The sequence below is a fragment of the Nerophis lumbriciformis genome, linkage group LG01 (genome assembly GCF_033978685.3).
Source record: "Nerophis lumbriciformis linkage group LG01, RoL_Nlum_v2.1, whole genome shotgun sequence".
Taxonomy (NCBI): domain Eukaryota; kingdom Metazoa; phylum Chordata; class Actinopteri; order Syngnathiformes; family Syngnathidae; genus Nerophis; species Nerophis lumbriciformis.
The window spans coordinates 36,206,169-36,229,849 of record NC_084548.2 but is presented as its reverse complement, the minus strand read 5'-3'; the positions used below and the strand labels follow the sequence as shown (position 1 = coordinate 36,229,849).

At 39.4% G+C, this 23,681-nt stretch overlaps 2 protein-coding genes across 3 annotated transcripts; both read right to left on the bottom strand.

Moving 5' to 3' along the window:
• Positions 1 to 1,445: 1,445 nt before the first annotated feature.
• samhd1 (SAM domain and HD domain 1) lies at positions 1,446 to 14,008 on the bottom strand. Its single transcript, XM_061980514.1, has 16 exons — positions 13,628 to 14,008; positions 13,468 to 13,534; positions 12,085 to 12,163; positions 11,691 to 11,851; positions 11,479 to 11,594; positions 11,327 to 11,397; positions 8,619 to 8,777; positions 8,379 to 8,479; positions 8,202 to 8,310; positions 7,629 to 7,720; positions 7,317 to 7,432; positions 5,234 to 5,373; positions 2,818 to 2,913; positions 2,641 to 2,745; positions 2,410 to 2,547; positions 1,446 to 2,325 (listed from the first exon to the last, which is right to left on the bottom strand). The coding sequence occupies exons 1-16, from the start codon at positions 13,809 to 13,811 to the stop codon at positions 2,200 to 2,202; spliced, it is 1,860 nt and encodes a 619-aa protein (XP_061836498.1). The 5' UTR covers positions 13,812 to 14,008; the 3' UTR covers positions 1,446 to 2,199.
• Positions 14,009 to 16,451: 2,443 nt separating this feature from the next.
• cfap20 (cilia and flagella associated protein 20) lies at positions 16,452 to 19,027 on the bottom strand. Of its 2 annotated transcripts, none has more exons than XM_061971173.1 (6): positions 18,692 to 19,027; positions 18,285 to 18,364; positions 18,099 to 18,210; positions 17,820 to 18,008; positions 16,711 to 16,824; positions 16,452 to 16,605 (listed from the first exon to the last, which is right to left on the bottom strand). In XM_061971173.1, the coding sequence occupies exons 1-6, from the start codon at positions 18,773 to 18,775 to the stop codon at positions 16,600 to 16,602; spliced, it is 585 nt and encodes a 194-aa protein (XP_061827157.1). In that variant the 5' UTR covers positions 18,776 to 19,027; the 3' UTR covers positions 16,452 to 16,599. The 2 variants fall into 2 exon arrangements, with proteins under 2 accessions (XP_061827157.1, XP_061827166.1); XM_061971182.1 differs by having other exon boundaries at positions 16,452 to 16,602.
• Between the last annotated feature and the right edge of the window lie 4,654 nt (positions 19,028 to 23,681).

Below are 23,681 nucleotides of genomic sequence, written 5' to 3'. Positions count from 1 at the left end.
CTAATAAAAGTCTCAATCAATCAATCAATCAATCAATCAACTTTTACTTATATAGCCCTAAATCACGAATGTCTCAAAGGGCTGCAGAAGCCTCAACGACATCCTCGGCTCAGATCCCACATCAGGGCAAGAAAAAACTCAACCCAATGGGATAACAATGAGAAACCTTGGAGGGTACCGCAGATGTGGGGTCCCCCCTTGGGCGACTGGTGCAATGGACGTCGAGTGGATTGAGCATGATATTGTGAGAGTCCATTCCATAGTGGATCTAACATAATAGTGAGGCCAGCAGGAGATCATCTTGAGTGGAGACAAGTCAGCAGCGCAGAGACGTCCCCAACTGATGCACAAATGAGTGGTCCACCCCGGGTCCCGACAAATGGCCAACTCTTTATTTTTTTGTATCCGATAAAGGCCTAAATCATTTTAAACACAAATCCTTATGGCAACCATAAATATAAAATTATTGTCTTACATGTAGTAATCAGTTGTGGACGGACAAAGGCCAGCATTAAAGCCCCCCGAAAAATTTGATGCCCCCACTTAAATATTTTTCTGCAGAACCAAATGCCTTTCACGTTCACAGCAAGAAAGTTGAGGTAGTAAGGGAAATGCAACAAAAACACACATCTGTCAATCGGCACGACTGATGGGACGTGGCAAACACACAGAAACATGTTAGTGTGCCAGTCAGAGAGAGGAAGAAAATGGAAGAAAAAAAAGGGGGATACGTAGAGTAGCCAGCAAGGCAAGTGCAGGAGCAGCAGGCAGGGTGAAAGAGGTGCAGGGTCGAGGGAAGAGGCACCTTGCAACAGCTGCTCTCAATTATCCTTGCAGGGCCTGCTTAGTGCACACTACTGTGTGTGTGTGTGTGTGTGTGTGTGTGTGTGTGTGGAAGGCAACACAGAGGGAGGGCTGAGACCACTGGCGCCAGGAGGGGAGCAACAGGTCAGAGAGGATGAAGATTATAAAAATACTAGCAGGCTGATGGCCTTGGTTTTGCCTGTGCACAGTAAGTGTGTGCTCGTCCACATTGCCACAGGATGAGGACGAGTGTGCGCGCATCCTGTATGAGCACAGGCTCATCCATTGTTTTGTTTTTTTAGACAGACACAACTTTAATCATTTTTAGCTAAATTAACTTCTTTTTTACCTCATCCGAAATTAAATCTCTGATTCTTAAAAAATAAGCATTATTAAATGTTGATCAATAAGTTAATTATTTCATTTTAACTTCGTCAGTAGATCATATGAACTATGATAATCTGCATTACTTTCCGACCAAAATCATTGGAATCAATTGCAAGAAGGTGGTTGAGTCCCGGGCGCCCTCTGGTGGTACCCTTTTTTTACTACAGGAGCACAATTCCTAGCAAATACATACGAAAAGAAGAAGTTGTATTTCACCCGGCATTCTCTTATTATTTATGACTGTAAAGACACGTTTGAGTGAACATGTTTAATACCAAACTGTTTGCAACTCCCATCATTGTTTTACATGATCCATCTCTTAAAAATATTTTTTTTACACAACCAGCAAACAAAATCAATCAGCCCTGATGAGTGTTGAGATTGCACATTGTGACAATATGAATGTAAACGGAATATATTAAGCTAAGATGCACTGATAAATACGTTGTAGGGGAGATAGCTATTATAACCAAAACACAATTTTAAAAATGACATTAAAAAAACTTTCAAATAAAGCTGAGTGATGCATGCAAAAAAAATAAATAATACTACACCGCCACCAAATACCGGAAGCTATTTGATCATGGGAGCCAAGCACCCATCATCACTATGCATTTATACAGAATACAGAGTTGCAGCAACGGCTGAGCAAAACAAATAATATGTGCCTGGAAGGTGACCACACTAAGTTCTGTATTGCTAATGCAGCCTAATTTAACTATTAATGGGCTATTTATTATTGTTAATGTTGCAAAAACATAACTGGTCACTGAAGAATAAAACCAAGTAAAATGTTGATTAAAAGTATCAAAATAGAACAATGCTAATCTCCAATTTCTCCAAAATAAATAAATAAATAAATCAAAAAACCTGAGTATGACATGAATTATTTTTTGGGAAAATGTTTTTTTTTTGGTGTAAAAAAACTTTGATTCTTCAAGTAAAACTTAGACTAGAGATTTTCTCTATAAAGAAACATATTATCATGATCACAACACGTCTGTGGTTTTATGAAAAAAGCTTCTTTGGTACAGCCAACGGTTTACAACCAAAATCATCGTCGTCCTTTTCTTTTTTTTTGCTGGACCAGCTTTCTTTCTGGCCAGTGAGTTCAGGTGCAATTATGTCTCCATCCTGTGAGTTACATACACAGTACATACTTCATTACGGAAGCCCTACTCTAGATGCATAAATCTTCAATTTTCTGATAAATGTTACCTTAGGTTTTGAGAAGTTGTTGTTGATGCACCATTGCACAAAGTGCTTCTGGGCTGCTTCTAGGCCCTCAACATCCGCCTTCTTATAGTAAACTCTGATCAGTTGCTCAGCAAAGTGTTCAGGCAGAAGTTTGGACACCTGACAGAGAAGAGACAGAGATCCTCTATGTGTGAAGATGTAAAGTAGATCCAAACATGCTTGTGTAACTCACAGATCGCTTTAAGTTCTGACCTGTTCCTTGGATATCTGAATGGTTTTGGTGGGGTCAGCCTTGCAATAGAAGCGCATATTATCAATGGGGTTGTCCTTTTTCATCCCGTAGTCCAAATGAATGACCTAAAAAAAAGTGACATCATAGATGAACAGTAAAAGTGAGCAATGCAAGATGGTGTTAAGTTAGACACTCACGCTAACTATAAAGTCTTCAGTCTGGAGAGGGACACACAAGGGGCCAGTCTGAGGAACTGACCTTGGCAACTCCTCCTCCCATTTTGCAATCACGTCCTTTGGTTGGAAAGATGGAATGGATTAAGAGTGATGACATGCTTTATTATCCTATAACCATACTGGTTGTATAAATAAATTGTGATTGATTTTTTTGTCCATTCAGAGCCACCCCCAAACTAGTCTGTTTCATGTGGAAATGCAAATCCTTAATATAGCAGTCTCTCCATGATTTCAGAATGTTGCCATCGCACCAATTCACTCAAGTTCAACCGAGCTCAATCAGCTTTTCAAATTGGTCTCTGTGCAGTGCTCAAAACACACACATCAACTGTCCAGTCAAAACTTACGTTTGTTTATTTTGTAGACAAAGCAGAAACGAGGACGTGTAACAATATATTGACCCTTAAGTGCTGAAACAGCACAATTATCGTCCTCCCACGTAGCTCAGACCCACTTCCCGTTCCTGTTCACGATGTAATGTATTATATAAACATTTACTTCCTAGTTTAAACATATTTCAAAATGTTTCAACCTTTATTTATCCAGAGTAAAGCAATTAAGAACAGGTTCTCATCTGCAATTCTGACCTAGCACAGAGGCAGCGTTCACATGTTAGAGATATTGAAGTGTGATGATAATCTCTCATCGTCTCTTATCCACCAACAAAAATGACCGCTATATATCGCTCTCAACAGTTCACAAGTGCTCTCAAAGTGCGGATGGAAACTTTTTTGAAACATAAATGAATGTTTAAGATAGACAAACTTTTCAAACGAAAACAGACACGGAGAATTTCTGCAATTTATCTGCTCTGTCACTGCGCCACCGCATTAAATCTTGTATCCCAAAAAGTGTATTAACTGATTATAATTATTACCATTTTTTATTTTAATTATTAAACAGTACAGTCATTTGACAATGAGCTCTGAGTATATGCTCTTTTTTAATAGACATCTAGTGTCTACTTTTAAGTCTGTGGTATAAAATGAGTAAAACATCAATACAGTATTTGTTTTTCCAGTTTTTGAAGAAACCTGAATACCAAATTTATAAAATGACAAGTTCATTCAGAGTTACTGAGAAACAATTTCTAAAAAAGATGCAGCAAATTTAGGCATTTTATACTGCAACAATCACAAAAAGCCCGTAAAATCCTGGAGGCAGTGATATAGGTCAGATATTATCATCTATAGCAGGACATAGTGAACAGTGTTGCCAAACATACATTACTATTGTATTTGTATAAGAAGTTCATCCAATGTACGATTGACAATTTTCCAAACTTCCATAGAGTACAACAATCCAACCTCTTTATTACAGTTAGCAAACAAACAGCACTGCACATGATGTTGTGCATTCTCTGACATACCGTATTTTTCGGACTATAAGTCACAGTTTTTTTCATAGTTTGGCCGGGGGTGCGACTTATACTCAGGAGCGACTTATGTGTGAAATTATTAACACATTACCGTAAAATATCAAATCATATTATGTAGCTCATTCACGATTAGGAGTGACAGATTGTTTGGTAAACGTATAGCATGTTCTATATGTTATAGTTATTTGAATGACTCTTACCATAATGTGTTACGTTAACATACCAGGCACGTTCTCAGTTAGTTATTTATGCGTCATATAACGTACACTTATTCAGCCTGTTGTTCACTATTCTTTATTTATTTTAAATTGCCTTTCAAATGTCTATTGTTGGTGTAGGGTTTTATCAAATAAATTTCCCCAAAAAATGCGACTTATACTCCAGTGCGACTTGTATGTTTTTTTCCTTCTTTATTATGCATTTTCGGCCGGTGCGACTTATACTCTGGAGCGATTTATACTCCGAAAAATACGGTACCTCTTTACAGCCAAGCGAGAGTGCTGTTCTGCCAGTGGCAGATTTTTTTTCTACGGCCCTTTTAGTTTTAGTTCAGGTAAAACTGTTTGTAAGCTATTTTATACAGTATCTGCAGTTATATTTTTTGTAGCAGGTGGCAAAATTGGGCATGTGCAATATGCTTCCTCAAAATATGTCAATTTCAAACTTTTGGTATAATAAGTGGTCGATTTGCATCTGGCAACACTGTTTGTGACTGCAGGAGGTGGCAGTTAGCAAGTTTGAGCACCCCTTGTGGCCGTGAGGTGAATAAACAGTGTGTACACCCAGACCACCAAAATCACTTCCACAATCTACTGTGACAAAAGCAATATTGCAATATTGACTAAAATATTTAGTTGTCTTTAAATGCTAAATATATTCCTCAGTGTTTCTCAATGGCTTGAGCAGGTGTACTAGCAACTACAAACAGCAGAGTTAAGGTTAGTGTCTAAGTGGACTGATGGTAAACAAATACAGTATTTTTTCATTTTCAGCACACACCTGAGTAATTTCCAAAGGTATTTCACTGTGGGTTTGTCCGACAAACTTGTAGAGACGCCTCAGAAGAATGTTTTGTAGAATTTGCCGTGCCTCAGCCAACTCCGGGGTGGAGGAGTGGAGAATTTGCTCAAACACGTAATCTACAAAAACAAATAGTACATGTAATTAAGTATGTGCAGCAAGGGTCTGATCTACAAAGATCACAAATAAGTGCTAAATAGTGTGATCCAAGTAAAACACACTATTAGTAGTTGTGCTACGGATGATCTATTAAGACTGCGTGCAATTGATTACAAGTGCAAAAGTGGTGTAGACCGCCTTGTCTAAATCAGGATTTGGTCGCAATGAAGACAGTCATTTCTCTCCACATCTATTGCATCATGTTCCAACCTGTGTTGTTTTGCTATTATGTGGTACATACAGCACACCGCTACAAATCCGTGGCACCTTTTCTGAGCAATATAGAAGCTACCCCAATTATTTCTAGACAACATAACAGACATTTGAGCATGCATGAGATGCTCCCAGGTAGTGCCTAGCACTAATTGCTACTGTGCGCTGGAATGATCCAGTTGCAAGAAAATGCAGTGTTGCAAGAGTTTTTCCATAGGAAATATGGCATTTTCTGTGTGGTGTCCAACTACAAATCAGCCCTATCCAGCAGCTTTTAAAATTGTAATTGCTGTCTCTACTTTTTTTTTTTTTTTTTTACTTCTGACAGTGCAAATATGTTGACACGCCCATAGGGGATTGTCTCTCTCCGTGATTTTTCATTGCATTGCAACGCTTTCCTACTGCTCGCCAACTACTTATGTGTAACTGTGCCGCACATACTGTACCTTTCAAACTTGCAACATTACACCACCTTTAAACCTGTGTGTGTGTTTGCCACCAACACACACACAGGTTTGATAAATCATATTGCGAGCGCTAAATGATTTAATTTACATCTTCTCCCAGTATTGTGGGCATTCTAACAGCCTGCATATACAGTATTCTGCATATATTTGAAGACAAACAAGCTAAATAATAATGGATTCGATTTATATAGCACTTTTCTAGACACTCAAAGCATTCACTCACTCCACATTCACATTTTGATGATGGCAAGCTACATTTGTAGCCACAGCTGACCTGGCGTACAGTAACTGAAGCGTGGCTGCCAATTTGCGCCTACGGCCCCTTCAACCACATTCATACACCGGTGTGAGCTGCACTGGGAGCAACGGTGAAGTGTCTTGCACAAGGACACAACGGCAGTGACTAGGATGGCGAAATCAAATCTTGAACCCTCAAGTTGCTGGCATAGCCTCTGTACCCTCTGCGTCATGCCGTCCCCACGCGAAATGGATTGCTTGAGCAATTTTGCTCATTTAAAAGACTTTTCAGTGCACAAGTTGAGTAGATCAGCTTAGGGCACGCTATTAATTGCATGTGTTTTAATACACGCAAACCCTTCGTAGATCAGGCCCTAAGTGCTTCTTTCTTCAGGAGTATTGATTGATTTATTGAGACTTTTATTAGTAGGTTGCACAGTGACCACTAAATGGTAACACCCGAATAAGTTTTTCAACTTGTTTAAGTCGGGGTCCACTTAAATTGATTCATGATACAGATATATACTATCAGATATATACTATCATCATAATACAGTCACCACACAAGATAATCACATTGAATTATTTACATTATTTACAATCCGTGGTGTGGAGGGGGGCGGGGGGCTTAGGTTTGGTTGTTATCATCAGTCATCAACAATTGAGAACAGAGAAATGGATATTGGAACAGTGTAGGTCTGACTTGGTAGAATATGAATCAGTAAAACTGATGTGCTCAATGCTTTTACCCCTGCTGGACAACATTTTTTCCTAGCAGTGGAAAAACCAAGACAACTCTTTTAAAAAATGATTGCAATATTTTGCCAGTGATAACAAATATACCACAATACTCAATATATCATATCATTATCTATGCATTTAAAGAAAATAACCACTTATTAAAGCAATTTCCTGCAAGCAAACAAAATGAAATGTGTGAAGTATTTTAAACAAAAAAAATATACAGGACATTGTTGAGTATGAACCTGTCAGCTTGGTGTAGGCCTCCATGTCATCTATGGCTGTTGAGAGCGTGAACATCTTTCCACCTGAGCCTTGGATCTGGATGTGATTATCGGCCTTCAAAAAGGCCTCATTGATCCTGTATGGTCACAAGCAACATGTCATCACTTCTAAAGAACATTATAGGCCTCACTCACCAACAAACAGACGAATTGAAATATTTTCAAGAGTTTGGACTATTATTTATACTCCTAGCATAAGACAATAAAGCCAATTCATTCATGGATCTCACAGAGATCCTACTAAAGAACAAAGAAGCAAATGGAGGAACTCACATAGTCTCTATGATGTTGCCCACCCTGTGTTGGTAGGCTCTCTTGTGGAGACAGTTTCGTGTGTGGAACATGTCGTACAGATTGCCCACCTCCTGAGACAACACAATTAGCCCTAATTTAGAAAGGAGTCACAGCTCTGTGTGAACAACACCACAGAATTTACAGGTCCGAAAAAAATTACTTAAATACATTAAATAAAAGCATATTCTGTGTATCCAGCACCATCCTTTTAGACTGAAGCAATTCTACCTAGTCTGTATGCATAAACTGATGAAGCTTGCTCGGAAGAAAGGTGAAATGTCTTCTTAGACAATCTGAACAGTCGAGTTGCGATCAATTCAATGTCCTGAGAATACAATGACTTGGATGAATGAGAATATTCACATAGCACCAATCGCCTTCCTTTACTGGCTGAACTACATAAACAACAGGAGAAGTGGTTTTGCCAATATTTAGGACATTTAGCAGGGTCACTGTGTAATTTACAGTGAAGTTTCAACGCAAGATACCAACTGTAGCCTTCTTGCTATGAGAAAGAAAAAAACAATAAACAAGTTGTAACAACATTGACACCTTGTCTCGAGTGCAAATGAGCTTTTGTCCGTCCTCCTCACACACCCTCACAAATTTAAGGAAGCGACGATAGTCTGAGTTGTTCTGGATTCCTAGGTGGTAGCAGTCCCTGATAAAACAGGACAAGTTGAGCTGAACTGAAGTAAACAAAATTTAAAAAATGTAAGCAAGTCACACCTGGCAAAGTAGTCCCACTTGTCCACATCAATACCATTTCTCTTGTTGGCTACAATCTCATAAAGGAAGGATTTGTCCTTCTCACGTCCCGTGAAGGGCCACTGAAGAGAAAGCACACCAGTGACATCAAACTGTGTGTGCGTGTGTGAGTGTGTGTGTGCGTGTGGGAATGTGTGTGGGAGTGTGTGTGTGTGTGTGTGTGTGTGTGTGTGTGTGTGGGCGTGTGACAGGGCCAGATACCTCTTGGTCCTGGCCTGCATTAGTGATCAGAGGTCCTAGAATGAGCTCCTTGATGAAGTTGAGGTCCTCAGGCAGCACAAGGCCATGTTCCTCCATCAGAGGCTTCAGGTTATTTTTGTCCAACAGGTAGTCAAACATGTCAATTGATGCTTTCTCGTGCTGAAATTCAATAATCATTGTAAGAAATTGTATTTAAAAGACACATTAGTGTTTAAGTCCAGTAAAGACATTATTACATTTTTTGATCTTAGTTTTTTTGGAAAGACTACATATACAGGTGAAAGTCAAAAAATGTGACTATCGTGCAAAAGTTCATTTGTGTGAGCAATTCAACTTCAAATGTGAAACTAATAGGTGATATTAACTCAATACATGCAGAGTGAGATATGGCAAGTCTTTATTCATTATAATTTTGGTGATCATGGCTTACGGTTTTTGAAAACCCGACATTTTCTGAGATTTTCATTTCCAGGTTTTCAAAGCTGTCAGCCATAATCATCAAAATGATATCAAAAGAAGGCTTGAAATATCTTAACTTGCTTGTTATGAGCCCGCAGTAAGTCATATATTACAGTAGTTTAACTTTGTAAATCTAATTACTGGAATAAACAATTATTTGCACAATATTCTATTTTGTTTTGTTTCACCTGTAACTACAATGTCACACAGTAGAGGCCAGGCCTCCTAAAAAAACAACAACAATCAATAAAATAAATATGGAGTGCTGTATTGGTGTTTGTTAAACTTTACTGGTTTCACAGACGATTAAAAAACAGATGGATGGTGCAAATATGATTCTGGGGTGTGGTTGGTTGCATTGAAATGGTGAGAAAAAAATCCAGTATCTTGTAAGTCTAAGTTTTGCCTTGCACTTTAATACTTCACATTTTACAACTGTACCATAAAGTACCTTATGACCATTGTCTGTGAAGAGTGTTGTAGATAAGGGGTTTTCAAACTTTTTGGCTCCATGGACCAAGAAGAAGAGAAAACAAATCTTAAATTCATTTTTATTTTATTTTTTTTAAACATCTTATACTCCTCTTGCCAATTTAAAAAAATGTACTGTTCGTACTAGATTCCATAGAAATTATTTATATTTTGGCAACACTAAATTGGCCCTAGTGTGTGAACGTGAGTGTGAATTTTGTCTGTCTATCTGTGTTGGCCCTGCGATGAGGTGGCGACTTGTCCAGGGTGTACCCCGCCTTCCGCCTGAATACAGCTGAGATAGGCTCCAGCACCCCCGCAACCCCGAGAGGGACAAGAGAATGTGAAGTGATTTTTGGTCCAAAACATGTTTTGCTTTATTCATAATTGAAGTATTTCTTGCCACTTTATGTTGTAAATTTTTATATAAAATTTCCAGTTGCTTTAATCATCAATTATTAACCTCAAAACATTTATTTATTTTACTCTTTTAATGTCTACTCTGTCTATTTGTATTTGAATTTATGTTCTGCTGTTACCAAATAGTATAAATTTGGTTTTACTGAGTTCGATGTGGTTTTTTTTTTTTTTTTTTTAATCAAACCATCTTTTTAGGTTGATAATTTATTTTGTTAATATTTTTTTTAGCTTCCGTTAGTTCTCTCCTGAAAAAAAACACGGTTGCATCATCTGCTAATAATACGACCTTTAAGTCCTTTGTAACTTACACATGTCATTTACATAGAGATTGAACAATTTTTGGTTCAAATATTAATCCCTTGGTGATAGGTGAAAATAAAAAAAATATGTATATCGTTCAAAAGTTCATTTGTGTCAGCAATTCAAATATGAAATATGTCAAACCTTTATTATACTTTTGATGACCACGGCTTCCAGTTTTTGAAAACCCCAAATTTTCTGAGATTTTCAAATCCAGGTTTTCATAAACTGTTAGCATAATCATCAAAATTATATTAAAAGGCTTGAAATATCTTGACTTGCATGTTATGAACCGACAGTAAGTCATATATAACAGTATGAGCCAATGTCAAACATTCATTTCACCTTGTAAGTCGAATTGTAGCACCAAACAAAACCTTTGCATCATATCACATTACAGTTTTCTTAGCTTCCCGCATGGTTAAGTAACTTATTATCCAGTTCAGAACCAACCATTTGATGCCATACCATTTTTAATGTATTAATTAAAATGTTATGATTAATTGTGTCAAATGCTTAAGTTATATCCATAAACACTGCAGCATATCCATAAACACTCTCCACAGATGAATGCTCTAGCTCTGGTAGAGTGACCATTGGGTTCTTGGTCACCTGCTTGACAAGATTAAGATGAATGCAGCAATGTACAGAGACACCCTGGATAAAAAACAACATTTCCCATCCAACCTGATGGTGCTTGAGAGATGCTGCAAAGAGGAATGGGAAAAGAGGAATGGACTAAACTGCCCAAAGATAGGTGTACCAAGCTTGTGGCATTGTACTCAAAAAGACATGAGACTGTAATTGCTGCCAAACATGCAAGGCTGTGATTTCCTAGTTGTTTTTCCTTTAAATAAATTTGCAATTAAAAAAAAATACATCACATTGTCATTATGGGGTATTGTGTGTAGAATTTTGATGACAAAATGGATTTATTCCATTTTGGCATAAGGCTGGAACATAACAAATCACGGAAAAAGTGAAACACTGATTACTTTCCGGACACACTGTAAATAATATATAAAAATATAAAACTTATCAAGTTACTTGAAAGTTACCTTCCAGGAAAAACCAGGACGTGCTTTCGGAATGAATTTGGCATCAAACATGTGTGAAAAAGGCCCGTGTCCTTGTGAAAGAGAAATGAAAGTTAGTCACTTGGTTACTTCCATTTTAATTTGACCCCAGCCAGTGTGAAAACAGAACCTACCCAGATCATGACAGAGCCCAGCTATTTGCACACACAAGACGTCTCGTTGAGAAATGTTAAGTTCAGGCTGCTTCTCATTCAATGCTTTCACAAGTTGTCCTGCCAAGTAACCAACCCTGGGACATTTGAAATATGTTTTTTTTGGTATTTGGGAGTAGCACATTCAGTGCAGGCAAACACCTTCACGCACATAGACATAGACATAGGCATACCCGATAGAGTGCTCAAAGCGGTTGTGGGATGCTCCAGGGAAAACAAAGTAGGTCCCCCCTAACTGTTTGATATTTCGGAGTCTCTGGAACTGGGGCGTGTCAATAATATTGACGAGAAGTGGGTGTAGCTCGACATGCCCATGAATGGGATCATTGAAGACCTGAAAGCAATTAAACCTCCATTAAATAGTTGTCCACAGGACTACGCCCTTTTATTGAGAAACATAACTTATTGATGGGGTTTCGTTATGACACAAATGATACTGCACTTTTGCCTCTCCAAGTGTTTGTTGAACCACCCCTTCACCTCCTTGTTGTTTATCTTACAAGCTCCACTTGTTGGTCCAGTTATATTTTCTTATCTGTAAATCCTTGAAAAACATAATGGAGGAACCTTATTTGTTTGCGGGGACTCTTCTATGCACCACAGCTTTCCCAGGCTTTGTAAGATCCGCAGTCGGTCACCAAGAAGCCTTCAAAAAAAAATGTTGGATGTAAAAGGCTATTGTTAAGGAGTTATAATGATGTGGTTGTTTTTCAATTGGTTAATTGGTATCCCCTCTATGTACACCAAAGGCCCCGTCAGCCACATCTGGCCTATTAAAGGGGAACTGCACTTTTTTTTTTGGTAATTTTGCCTATCGTTCACAAACCTTATAAGAGACAAAAGGACAAAAGTTGTTTGTTTTCTTTCACTTTCTAACATAAAAAATGGTCTCATTCTTAGTGGCTAGCAATGCAGCTAATGGGAGCAATCAATTCTACCACTAAATCACTTTAAAATGCATTAAAAAAACATAAACAATACTTAATTTACATTTCGTAACCTGTAAAAAAAAAACTATAGCGACAGTGTTATTTTAAGCGCAAACACTGAGGAATTATTTTTCAGGTCTGAACAAGAAACGGTTTTCCATTTCCATCCCTACACACGTACACAACCTACACACTTACTTTTAATGGTGAGAGGAGGTGTCATGTATGAGATGGCCAAGAGCAGACTTGCGTGTGTGTGCTTGCTCATACACACACTTAGACTAACTTTCGGTTTCGATGGATTGAATCCTAAGCAGCTCTGCTTGGGAGAGTGAACAGTGGCACCTTCTTGCATAACAATTAGCCAAGAGACAGCTCTTATCTCATAACACTCTTAAGTCAAGGTACCACTATACTACATCACAGGTGTTATTCTATATATGTAGAAAACCCAAAACCAGTGAAGTTGGCACGCTGTGTAAATCGTAAATAAAAACAGAATACAATGATTTGCAAATCCTTTTCAACTTATGTTCAATTGAATAGACTGCAAAGACAATATATTTAATGTTCAAACTGAGAAACTTAATTTTTTTTGCAAACAGTCATTAACTTAGAATTTAATGGCAGAAACACATTGCAAAAACGTTGGCACAAGGGCATTTTTACCACTGTGTTACATGGCCTTTCCCCACATCTGCGGTCCCCTCCAAGGTTTCTCATTGTCATCCCATTGGGTTGAGTTTTTTTTCTTGCCTTGATGTGGGATCTGAGCCGAGGATGTCCTTGTGGCTTGTGCAGCCCTTTGAGACATTCGTGATTTAGGGCTATATAAATAAACTTTGATTGATTGATTGATTGATTCTGTTTTTATTTACCACAACGTGCCAACTTCACTGGTTTTGGGTTTTGTACATTCAATTAACCTTTCGTGAAGACTGTGATACAGCTCTTATTGGATCTCATTAGATTGTGGTGGTGTACATATTGTCATACCATTTTCAGCAGTACAAGAACTTACTCAATGCCCATCTTCTCCAGGTCTTCCCTCCTGAGACACTTCAGCACGACACCGGTGATGTTATGTTCTGATGACAAAAGGAAATATCGTTTTAGTCAGACAAACACACACATACAATTAGGTTTACAGTCCCACCGATTAGAAGTTCAATGCCACCAACCTCTAAACTGGGCTTGCCACTGTCCCAGACCTTCATGTCGGAGGTAACGGCAAGTTTCATCCATTCCCCATCGTGAGTAGTCCGAGTGCGACAGACGGACCGCTGACACTCTTTTCTTCGGTGTGTTCAAGTCTTCGTGACCGTCGCTCATCATTGTCGCCAATGGTCGTTTACGGCCGGCCATGTTGACTTGAACCAAGAAGCACTACTAACGAGAGTTAAGCAAACCAAAATACAGGAACTAACCTCACATCAACACTCAGATATCTAGTGAGTCAGCAACGAGCCTTCACTTAAAAAGAACCGGGTGGCGAAAATACACCCCGGTTTAATTTCTCTTTTTAGACACGCTTTGTCAAGAGCTTGTTTCCGGTGATTAATTTCAAAGTAAAACATATATACGTTTCCACAAGCCACACTGAAAATGAATTGTTCAATTATATTATTTTGTAAAGTGAAATACAAATTACTTCTGGTATGCATTACAAAAGAGTCACCGGGGAGATCTATTTTTTTGGGGGGGGGGGAAACGCGTGGATATAGCTTTATTTCTAACCAGTGGAACATGATGTATGCTGTTTCCGGTTGATTTTTTCCACCTACAACGAATTGCTTGCCATTGGTCAGAACAGTGTTTTTCAACCACTGTGCGGTGGCACACTAGTGTGCCGTGAGATACAGCCTGGTGCACATTGTTTTGCAAACCAGTAATTATAGTCTGCAAATTATGTGTTGTTGTTGAGTGTCGGTGCTGTCTGGAGCTCGGCAGAGTAACCGAGTAATACTCTCCCATATCAATCGGTGGCAGCCGGTAGCTAATTGCTTTGTAAATGCAGGTAAAAAGGTGTTTTATGCTTAAAACCAAAAATAATCAAAAGGTGAGTGCCCTTAAGAAAAGGCATTGAAGCTTAGGGAAGGCTATGCAGAACAAAACTGAACTGGCTACAAAGTAAACAAAAACAGAATGCTGGACAACAGCAAAAACTTACTGTGGAGCAAAGACGGCGTCCACAATGTACATCCGAACATGACATGACAATCAACAATGTCCCCACAAAGAAGGACACAAACAACTGAAATATTATTGATTGCTAAAACAAACTAGATGCGGGAAATATAAGACATGAAACTGCTACGGGAAAATACCAAAAAAAGAGAAAAAGCCACCAAAATAGGAGCGCAAGACAAGAACTAAAACACTACACACAGGAAAACAGCAAAAAACTCAAAATAAGTCATGGCATGATGTGACAGCTTGTGACAGTACACCTACTTTGAGACGAGATATATTGATGCATGCTTGGCTATGGTTTAAAGTCATATCCAACAATTGCGACAATGACTTTTAACTGTCAACTGAGTTTATGATTTCTGCTGGTGGCGTGCCTCCGGATTTTTTCAACGCAAAAAATGTGCTTTGGCTCAAAAAAGGTTGAAAATACTGGGTTAGAACACGGTGGTAGATCTGCATTAAAAAGAACGCAGACATAAAGTGTATAATACAAGTCAGATCACTCACAGTCATCTTAATGATGGTATATATCTTCGAGAGACAAATACAAATACACATTTGAGATATTATAGAGTAGTCTGGGAGCAGATTCCACAACATTACATATTTACTGAAAATGATCAACACGCAGCCATTGTCTAAAAAGTTGGCAACACAAGTAAATACTGAGGAATTGTTTCTTGCCTACATTCAAGCATGGTGGCAGTAGGGCCGTGGTATGGGGCTGCATGAGCGCTGACAGCATTGGAGAGATGCAGTTCATGTGCTGTGGCATTGTTGTGGAGCGGAGCATTTGATTCCTTCCTTTACGAAACCAAACTGGACTGCATGGTATTAACACAAATAATAAATAAGGTTCACCAGCTCTGTGATATCATGGAGAAGTGGAAGAGGATTCCAGTAACACCTGCAGCTCTGGTCAATTCCATGTCCAAGAGGATTGAGGCTGTGCTCACACTGTTGAGTGTTGCCACCTGTTTCTACAATAATGGCTGCGTGATGGGTCAGTTGCAGAGGACAGCATTTCGTTACTATTAAAGCTATACGCCCACTACTCTGTTATATCCAAGTTTAATTTCTATAATATTGTCCCTTGAGAAGATGTTCTATCATGTTTGATGATGTGAGGGGTGTACACACCTTTAAGTTAAGTTAAAGTACCACTGATAGTCACACACACACTAGGTGTGGTGAAATTACTCTCTGCGTTTGACCCATCCCCGTGTTCAACCCCTCTGGGAGGTGAGGGGAGCAGTGAGCAGCAGCGGTGGCCGCGCTCGGGAATCATTTTGGTGATTTAACCCCCAATTCCAACCCTTGATGCCGAATGCCAAGCAGGGAGGTTATGAGTCCCATTTTTATAGTCTTTGGTATGACTCGGCCGGGGTTTGAACTCACGATCTACCGATCTTGTGAGATACTGTATATTTACAGCTGTTGAATGCAGCACACTTACATACCCGATGTAAGTGGCAGACTTCAGCTACTTTTTGTATTATGTTTTTTCTGTAGTTATTTTAGTTTGGACATTACATACTGTAAATTTTCTGAACTTCTTGTGAGTCAGTTGTCCAAATACTTTAGATACCCTGAACATGGCCATACTCTGCATAAAATAACTGTCATAGGTAATTATATCGTCTTACTATACGTTGTTTAGAAAGGTTAAATCACAAATGAGGTGTTCATGTACAAATACACTGTGAATTAAATTATATGTGAATGTTTGTAACAAAAAACAAAACAAAAGACAGTCTGCATATTTTGAATTTAAAATATATCTGTGAATAAACAAACTACATGGACAACATGTTTTGTTTCTTCTTTATTAAAAATAGGAAAAAGGTTTTTTGATACAAACAGCACAATATAGATATTAAGACTACACACACATAAACAAAATCATCCAGCTCAAACGTACATTAGGTCGAGAGAAATTGTACATGTTTGTTCAAGACCTCTACTGCTGAAAGAAAGAAAACAGGTACGTCAGACGGACATTTAGTAGTCTAAATATCAAATGAACAAAACCACAAATTTTCATTTCACATTAATAAAGCGTGTTTCTCACCTTGGGCTTCTGGCTCTGGACAGGAACATAAAGTTTAAACTCTGCTGGGAGCTCATCCTCAGAGTAGAGTCTGTCTGAGAAATACACCCTCCTAATACGGCAGTTCGCATGAATCTGAAAGGATACACTTCCGATATTAGATTGCTTTTTTTTTTCTTTCTATTGCATTTTCTCATATTTGTCCTATTTTCTATCCTTTTTTACTACTTATTAGAACAGTGGCTATCGAATATTTTAGTAACCGAGATAGGTTGATTGGCAACACTAAATTGGACCTAATGTTTGAATGTGAGTGTGAATGTTGTCTGTCTATTTGTGTTGGCCCTGTGATGAGGTGGCGACTTGTCCAGGGTGTACCCAACCCGAGTGAAACTGGGATAGACTCCAGCCCCCCCTGCAACCACAAAAGGGACAAGCGGTAGAAACTGGATGGATGGTTTATGTATTTTACCAAGAAGGCATTGGACAGCAGTGTCCTTCCAACCTTGTTCCAAAGAAGATTTCACGCTTTTGGAGGTTTTGTGTACACAATGCACTGTGATGGTAATGCACAGTTGCATACTCTGTGCGGTGGCGAATCTTCGCACTCACTAGTGCGACAAATACTTTGTCTTTTGTGACCACTTGTATTTGATTAACGAATAAATGCACGATGCAAGTTTCTACATTGAAAGCACAGATCCCTTATGCTGCATCTCTGCCCAAGTCACCACACTTTTATTAGCATTTGTATATGAGCAGGGGCGAACCGGAAGTGACAAATACACATTCAATTTGTTTATCAATGTCAGCCTCGAATCAATAAAAAATATGGGAAACACTATATCCACTTCCTCCTTTCTCTGCGTGGGTGACGCTAACGCATTGGACCACATTAAAAATCGTCATGCTTTTAGCTTTAACATTAAATAAACAATTCCTCAAGGCAAAGAAAATTACTTAATCATTTCTTGTAATCGAGTTATCCGAATTACTGATGAACATTTGTCCATCCATCCATCCATTTTCTACCCCTTATTCCCTTCGGGGTCGCAGGGGGCGCTGGAGCCTATCTCAGCTACATTTGTAAAACATGTTAATGTAGAGCAAACAGCATAGGGTAGACTCACCTGCACACGCAGTGTCTCAATATAATTGGTTCCGTAGGCTCTCCTGGTAAAGTCTGACAGGTTAAACTGAATCTGGTTCCAGCCATCATCGAGCCTCATCGGCATGGTGCAGATGAACGGTTTCACTCGCGTCGTACTTTGGTAATTACTTGCCCGAAATCGCCGACGTACGTTTTTATCATCTAACACCTGAGAGACAGAGAGAGCACAGCATGGTTTACCATGAATGGCGTCTTTCTATTCAATCACCAACACAAAGATTAAGAAACATGTCTGTACCTGGACTTCGAAGGTGAAATACTTCTTTAAGTTTTTGATGATCATCACGAGGAACGGCAACTTGATGCCCAATGTTTTCTTTGGGTCAGCTGGGCAAGTTATATAGGTAGTACTGCATGGAGGAGAGGAAAATCAGCAGAATGTTAAGAATAACTGACCTGAAGGATGACTTCAATGGAAACTCACCTTACATTTGTCCCTTCCACCTCCAACACCAGCGAGTGAATGTCATTATCAGTAATTCGCTTGATGTGACCGTTCCTCACCTGTCAAACAGAAATATATACATTGTATTACATTTCCATCTAAAACAGTAGTATTAGAATGAATGAAACATACTAATTTATACACCCTTCGATTTAAATCTGCTGCAAATGTGGAGTTTTCTCCACACCTCCTTGACTTTAATTGTACAATGGACAACCAGAAAGATGCATTAAAAATGAAAACGTACTTAGAAGGTATAGACATATTAATTAAATTCTAACAAACTATAGTAATTCCAGCGCATCATTAGACTATGCTAATGTAATAGCATGAGCGCGACAGCACCACACAACACAGCTTGAAATGGATTAAAAGGGACATTTTACCTTTTTATCCCATATCTGAAGAGGTTTGCTACCTATGCTGTATAATATAGAAAGAAATCCACTTTGGAATGTGTTTTTAAACATGATATTTGCGTTTGGCCCTGAGCCGCGATGCACTGGATTAACGCGCTTAAGGTAACAATTTTACGAGCTACACTTTGCTGCGTTTCCGTCTCCGCCGCTTCCGTGCAACCTGAAATAGAGCTTTCCGCCGGCGAAACGTCTTGGCAATATATATTTAAAAACAGAAAAAACGGCTAGCCTTGTGGTGTTCTGAAATATCAACGCAAGTCCCTCCCAAATTACTGAGAGTATTTTTGTTTTGATGTTGCTAGGAACCATGTACTATATACTGTGTTCACACCGGGGTCGTTACGGCTGATGCACTGAAGTCTCCGGGGCAACCATGGGGGCAACAATAAATGTGCCTGTTCAGAAACATGTGCGATGTTCATTTGTTATTAAATATTATCGACCACGCACAAAATACTGACAGTTCTAAAATAGCACGACACAGATATGTGCAAACACGTGTTTTCACATATGAACATAAGCCTCACTAAATGTGATTATTTTATCCACTTTCAGGCTGACAGGACGACTATGAAGAAAACTGAGGATTCTGCAGGGAGTTTAGTAGGTTCTAGATTTACTGTGCTGTTGCTGCTGATGTGTCTGAATAATGTGACGTCAAAATAACTTTATTTATTCAAGAAGATACTGCACTTTAATGAACACAACAACAAATATGATGTGTAAATGATGGATTATAAAGGATGCAATTTTCCAGTCCCTCAACATAAAACAGATTGGCACAACAGCACAATATAATCAGAAAAGATACATTCACAAGCAAATAGCAACAGTTATAATGAAATAGGTAAACAACGTTCCACTGTTTGGTTTGCTTTCAACTACGCCAGTTTTGGTTTAGGGACAAGCGGTAGAAAATTGATGGATGGTCTATCAAGTGTGGTCCTGATATCCCTGATTTGGACTGGGAGGCTGTTCCAAATATTTTGTCCAAATGTGGTTCTTCTGTGTTGCACTTCAAAATCTCCTTTAGTTCCTAACCTGGTGCCAAGTCCTGTGGCTATGGGTTCATATTTACATTTATAACACTAATACCTCTTTTGAATACTTTCACATTTTCATATTGTAAAAATTTTAATTTCTCCAAAACATTAAAATGATTATAAGAAGTAGGTTTTCTTTCAGGTGTATTAATTGCTCTATTATAAAGGTGTTCAATGGGTTTTAAAACGGCGGCGCATGCAAACGGCCAGTTTGTGAAGCACTCAATTAAAAAACAAATAATGAATAAATGAAACAAATATGAGATAGTATCATACAGTGAAGATGTGTTTTTGCTGCATTAGCTGGTCAAAAAGGTTGTATTTGTTTAAAATGTAGTCAATTAAAATGAACTGTATTACTGACTTTTTTTGTGATTCTAAATGGACAATTTTGAGTCCAGAATAACTCCCCGAATATTTATAGGTGTTTATATTTACACAAGAGACCCGCCCAAAAACATTGGACCTTGATGCTGAACCTCATGCAAACTACAGTAGGGCTGTCCTCGACTAAGGATTTTCATAGCCGAATCAAGTTAGTTTAATTTTGCCCATCATTCAAATTTATGGCGTTTTAAAAAAGAAGAAGAAATAAACAGTTAGTAATAGTTGTGTATACTGATTGGTTACTAAAATGATTACAATATATAGCGGGCATTTTGACACTATTACCACATTCATCTACTGATGACAGAGCATCAGGAGCAACTGGGGGTTCCGTATCTTGCTCAAAGATTCTCTGACATGGTCACTGGAGGACCGAGGATCGAACCCGCATCCATCGGGTTGGGGGCCAAACACTCTAACACAGTGGTTCTTAACCTTGTTGGAGGTACCGAACCCCATCAGTTTCATATGCGCATTCACCGAACCCTTCTTTAGTGAAAAATATACAGTATATATATATTTTTTCAAATTCAAGACAAAGGTGCACAAAATGAACCATGCACAAACATTACCTTGTTCAAAGAACAAAACCAACACAGTGCATGAACTCAAAACAAATTACTCACCTGCAAATCAGTGTGACTTCTGCTGTTGCCGTATCCATAATACGCCGATAGGGAGAAGTTTTTATTTACACTATGAGTCGGATGTGTCTCGCCCTCCGCGGCGGAGGGTCCGCCGAACCCCTGAGGCCTACTCACCGAAACCCTAGGGTTCGATCGAACCCAGGTTAAGAACCACTGCTCTAACACATGAGCCATGCTGCAATATGGGTATCAGTGAAGTTACAGTGCTGTACATATACATATACGTGAACATTTCCAAGTTAACTAGAATGTACTTATAGAAGAAAAACAGTCTTACATTAAAGTGAACAAAACAAAGATCTTATTTGCGACTTTTTGCACATAAAAAATGGCTAAACTACAGTTTCTGAGGTCTGCTTTGACACGCAGCGCCAAGAGGACATCACACTTGATTAAATAGAGGAAGTAAAAGTTGTAATTTGAACCAGTGGAATCATTTTCTTTACCTTTTTTAATAGTAGAGCTACACCTCTGGGGTGATGTGGTGTGTCCTGATGCCCGCGCCTTGTCAAATTTCTGGTGATCAGTTCCATCAGGCCCGATGGCAGGATTCTCCTTTGGTTGGTGTACATTTAGGTGGTCTTTCCTGCTTGGCATTGCTGCATGTCGAACCTCTTCCGGTGCCCACGGGTCAGCTGCACGGTCATCAGCTAGGAACCATCATTCCTCGACGTTTCGCTCCTTTAATCGCTAGAACGTCTCCTGGTGGCGGAGCAGTGACAGAGACGTCTCCCTGTCACCCCCTGCAGCTGATAGATGTTTCCCCCTGCGGCTGCTGTCGGTGTTAGTTGTTCTTTCCCCAGCTCTTGTCATTCCTCCTCAGCCAGAGCCAAAAGCTGCCTTTCTCGGCCTCTTCTGCCAAATATTTTATGGCTTTTCTCATCTTCCCTCCAGTCACTCCTGCGTCCCTCAAAAGGCGTGTGGCTGACAGCCCCACATAGCCTCGGCAGCCAACTTCCACTGGGTAGGTGGTAGCCTTCCAGCCAGCCTCCTGGCACTCTGCAGCCAGCTCTGCATACTTGGCCTTCTTGTGCTCAAAGGCGGCTTCAATCCCCTCTTCTGCTGGCACTGTCAGCTCGATGAGGTGCCTTGCTGGACCACACCACGATGTCAGGATGGAGAGACGTAGCTGTGATCTCCATGGGGAACCGGAGTTGCTTGTTGAGATCAATCCTCATGTCCCACTCCTGGACGAGGGAGAAAGGCCTCAATATCTCTCTTGGCCTGGTGATTCTTTGTCCACCCCCTTCCATGACAAAGCTGGTGTGGTTCTCTGCTGGTTCTTTGCTGCCCAGTCGACACCCCTCCAGCACCTCAGCCAGTTTCCCCAGGACCTGGTCGTGACGCCATCTATAGCTCCCCTGGGAGAGTGCGATCTTGCAGCCTGACAAGATATGCTGGATGCTTGCGTTGGGAGCATTGCAGAGTTCACAGTTTTCCTCATTCCCGAACCATTGATGAAGGTTACGAGGACAGGGAAGGGAAATATGAGGAAACTGATCCTTGCCTGTGGGAACTTCCACAGGTCAGACCAACTGATCTTGCGGTTGAGAACTTCCTCCCAGGTTGTCCGGCTTCTTTGTCGGCACTGCGACACAGCCTTGGAGATCTGATGTTGCACCAATAAGTACCCAGCAGGCACAATACATTGATACAACGGTGATTGTACATACATGTCTTTAAAACTGACTTTGAAACAACATTGCAAAATAGTTGTATTTGTAAATTGAGACAACAATGATTTCTAGCATTGGATCCACGTTTTTGGTTGGGAAATTACCATATTTCAATGGTCTAATCAACATCAGAACCCAACATTGATTAAACGTCATCAAAAAGCATGTTGTTCCAATGTTAGGTTTAAGTTGCACAATGTCAGGACCTAATTCAAGACGTTCTCAACGTTGTCTTAATGTTTTGTGCCTGCTGCTTAGCGACTTCTCTGAAGTCTGAAGAGACAGTCGGGAACCCCGTGCAGGTATTAACTTGCCGCCCTTTGTTGGAGGAGGGAGAGAATATTAATATCATATGATTCACCTGTACGGTTGCTAGTCAAATCAAACGCCTTCCAATCGTTTCATCGAATCTCCGACCATGTGAAGACAGCTCTAATGCACAGAGGGTTTTTTTTTGCATTGAACAGTAGACACATGTTATTTAGCCAGTCTTGAATATAATGTAGTGCACTTGTAAGCTCAGGTAAAATGTCCTTAATATCATTACTATAAAAGAGTCTATAAGTATTATTGATTACAATTAAAAAAAAAAAAAACATATTTTGGAGAAAAAACAGTCAGAAGAAAGAAAATGCACCATTTTGGTCTCTCAGGGGTACTTTTATTCTCACGTGCATGAGGTGAAAGCCTCGTGGCTGCAAGATTTAGCCGTGAATTGCATTCCTCACGTTTGCAACAGGGATTAGTGCTCATAAGAAGATTGTTTTAAACTGGACAATTATTAAAAACTGCAATTATACTGCTCTGACTTACTGAGCTCATTCATGAAGGAGACCACTACTGAGGTCTTGAATCTGGGCTAAAATGAATGGCATGCCTGTGAGCAAGCTGCTGTAAATAAAAATGTATTGAAGTGGGAGTTGAAATGCATCAGTTAGTGAAATACTGGATATGAGAATGTACCCTCTTCATTAGAGCCTTTTAAAACAAAACAAAAATATTTCAAAGTATGCAATCCACAATTGGAAAAAGACTCACGCATTCTCCTCACCCGTGGTTGCAAATACATATTTGTCAGAATAAACGTGCATTTAAAACATTTTCTTTTCCAAATCACCAAAAGGGCAGATTCACGTCTAATTAGATTTGGAGCTGTGAATAATCCCACAAAGTCCTTGTCCACTGATGCATTGTGTTCTCTCAA

What these genes read in the sequence shown, in the direction of transcription:
- cfap20 (XM_061971173.1), bottom strand. Translation starts at nt 18,775, where the DNA reads ATGTTTAAAAACACATTCCAAAGTGGATTTCTTTCTATATTATACAGC. An exon ending in TTCAGATATGGGATAAAAAG is followed by an intron (nt 18,365 to 18,691) that starts GTAAAATGTCCC and finishes TCTGTTTGACAG; the next exon opens with GTGAGGAACGGTCACATCAA. An exon ending in TTGAGACACTGCGTGTGCAG is followed by an intron (nt 16,825 to 17,819) that starts GTGAGTCTACCC and finishes GTATCCTTTCAG; the next exon opens with ATTCATGCGAACTGCCGTAT.
- samhd1 (XM_061980514.1), bottom strand. Translation starts at nt 13,811, where the DNA reads ATGGCCGGCCGTAAACGACCATTGGCGACAATGATGAGCGACGGTCAC. An exon ending in AGTCCCCGCAAACAAATAAG is followed by an intron (nt 11,852 to 12,084) that starts GTTCCTCCATTA and finishes AATTGCTTTCAG; the next exon opens with GTCTTCAATGATCCCATTCA. An exon ending in TTCAGATATCCAAGGAACAG is followed by an intron (nt 2,548 to 2,640) that starts GTCAGAACTTAA and finishes CTTCTCTGTCAG; the next exon opens with GTGTCCAAACTTCTGCCTGA.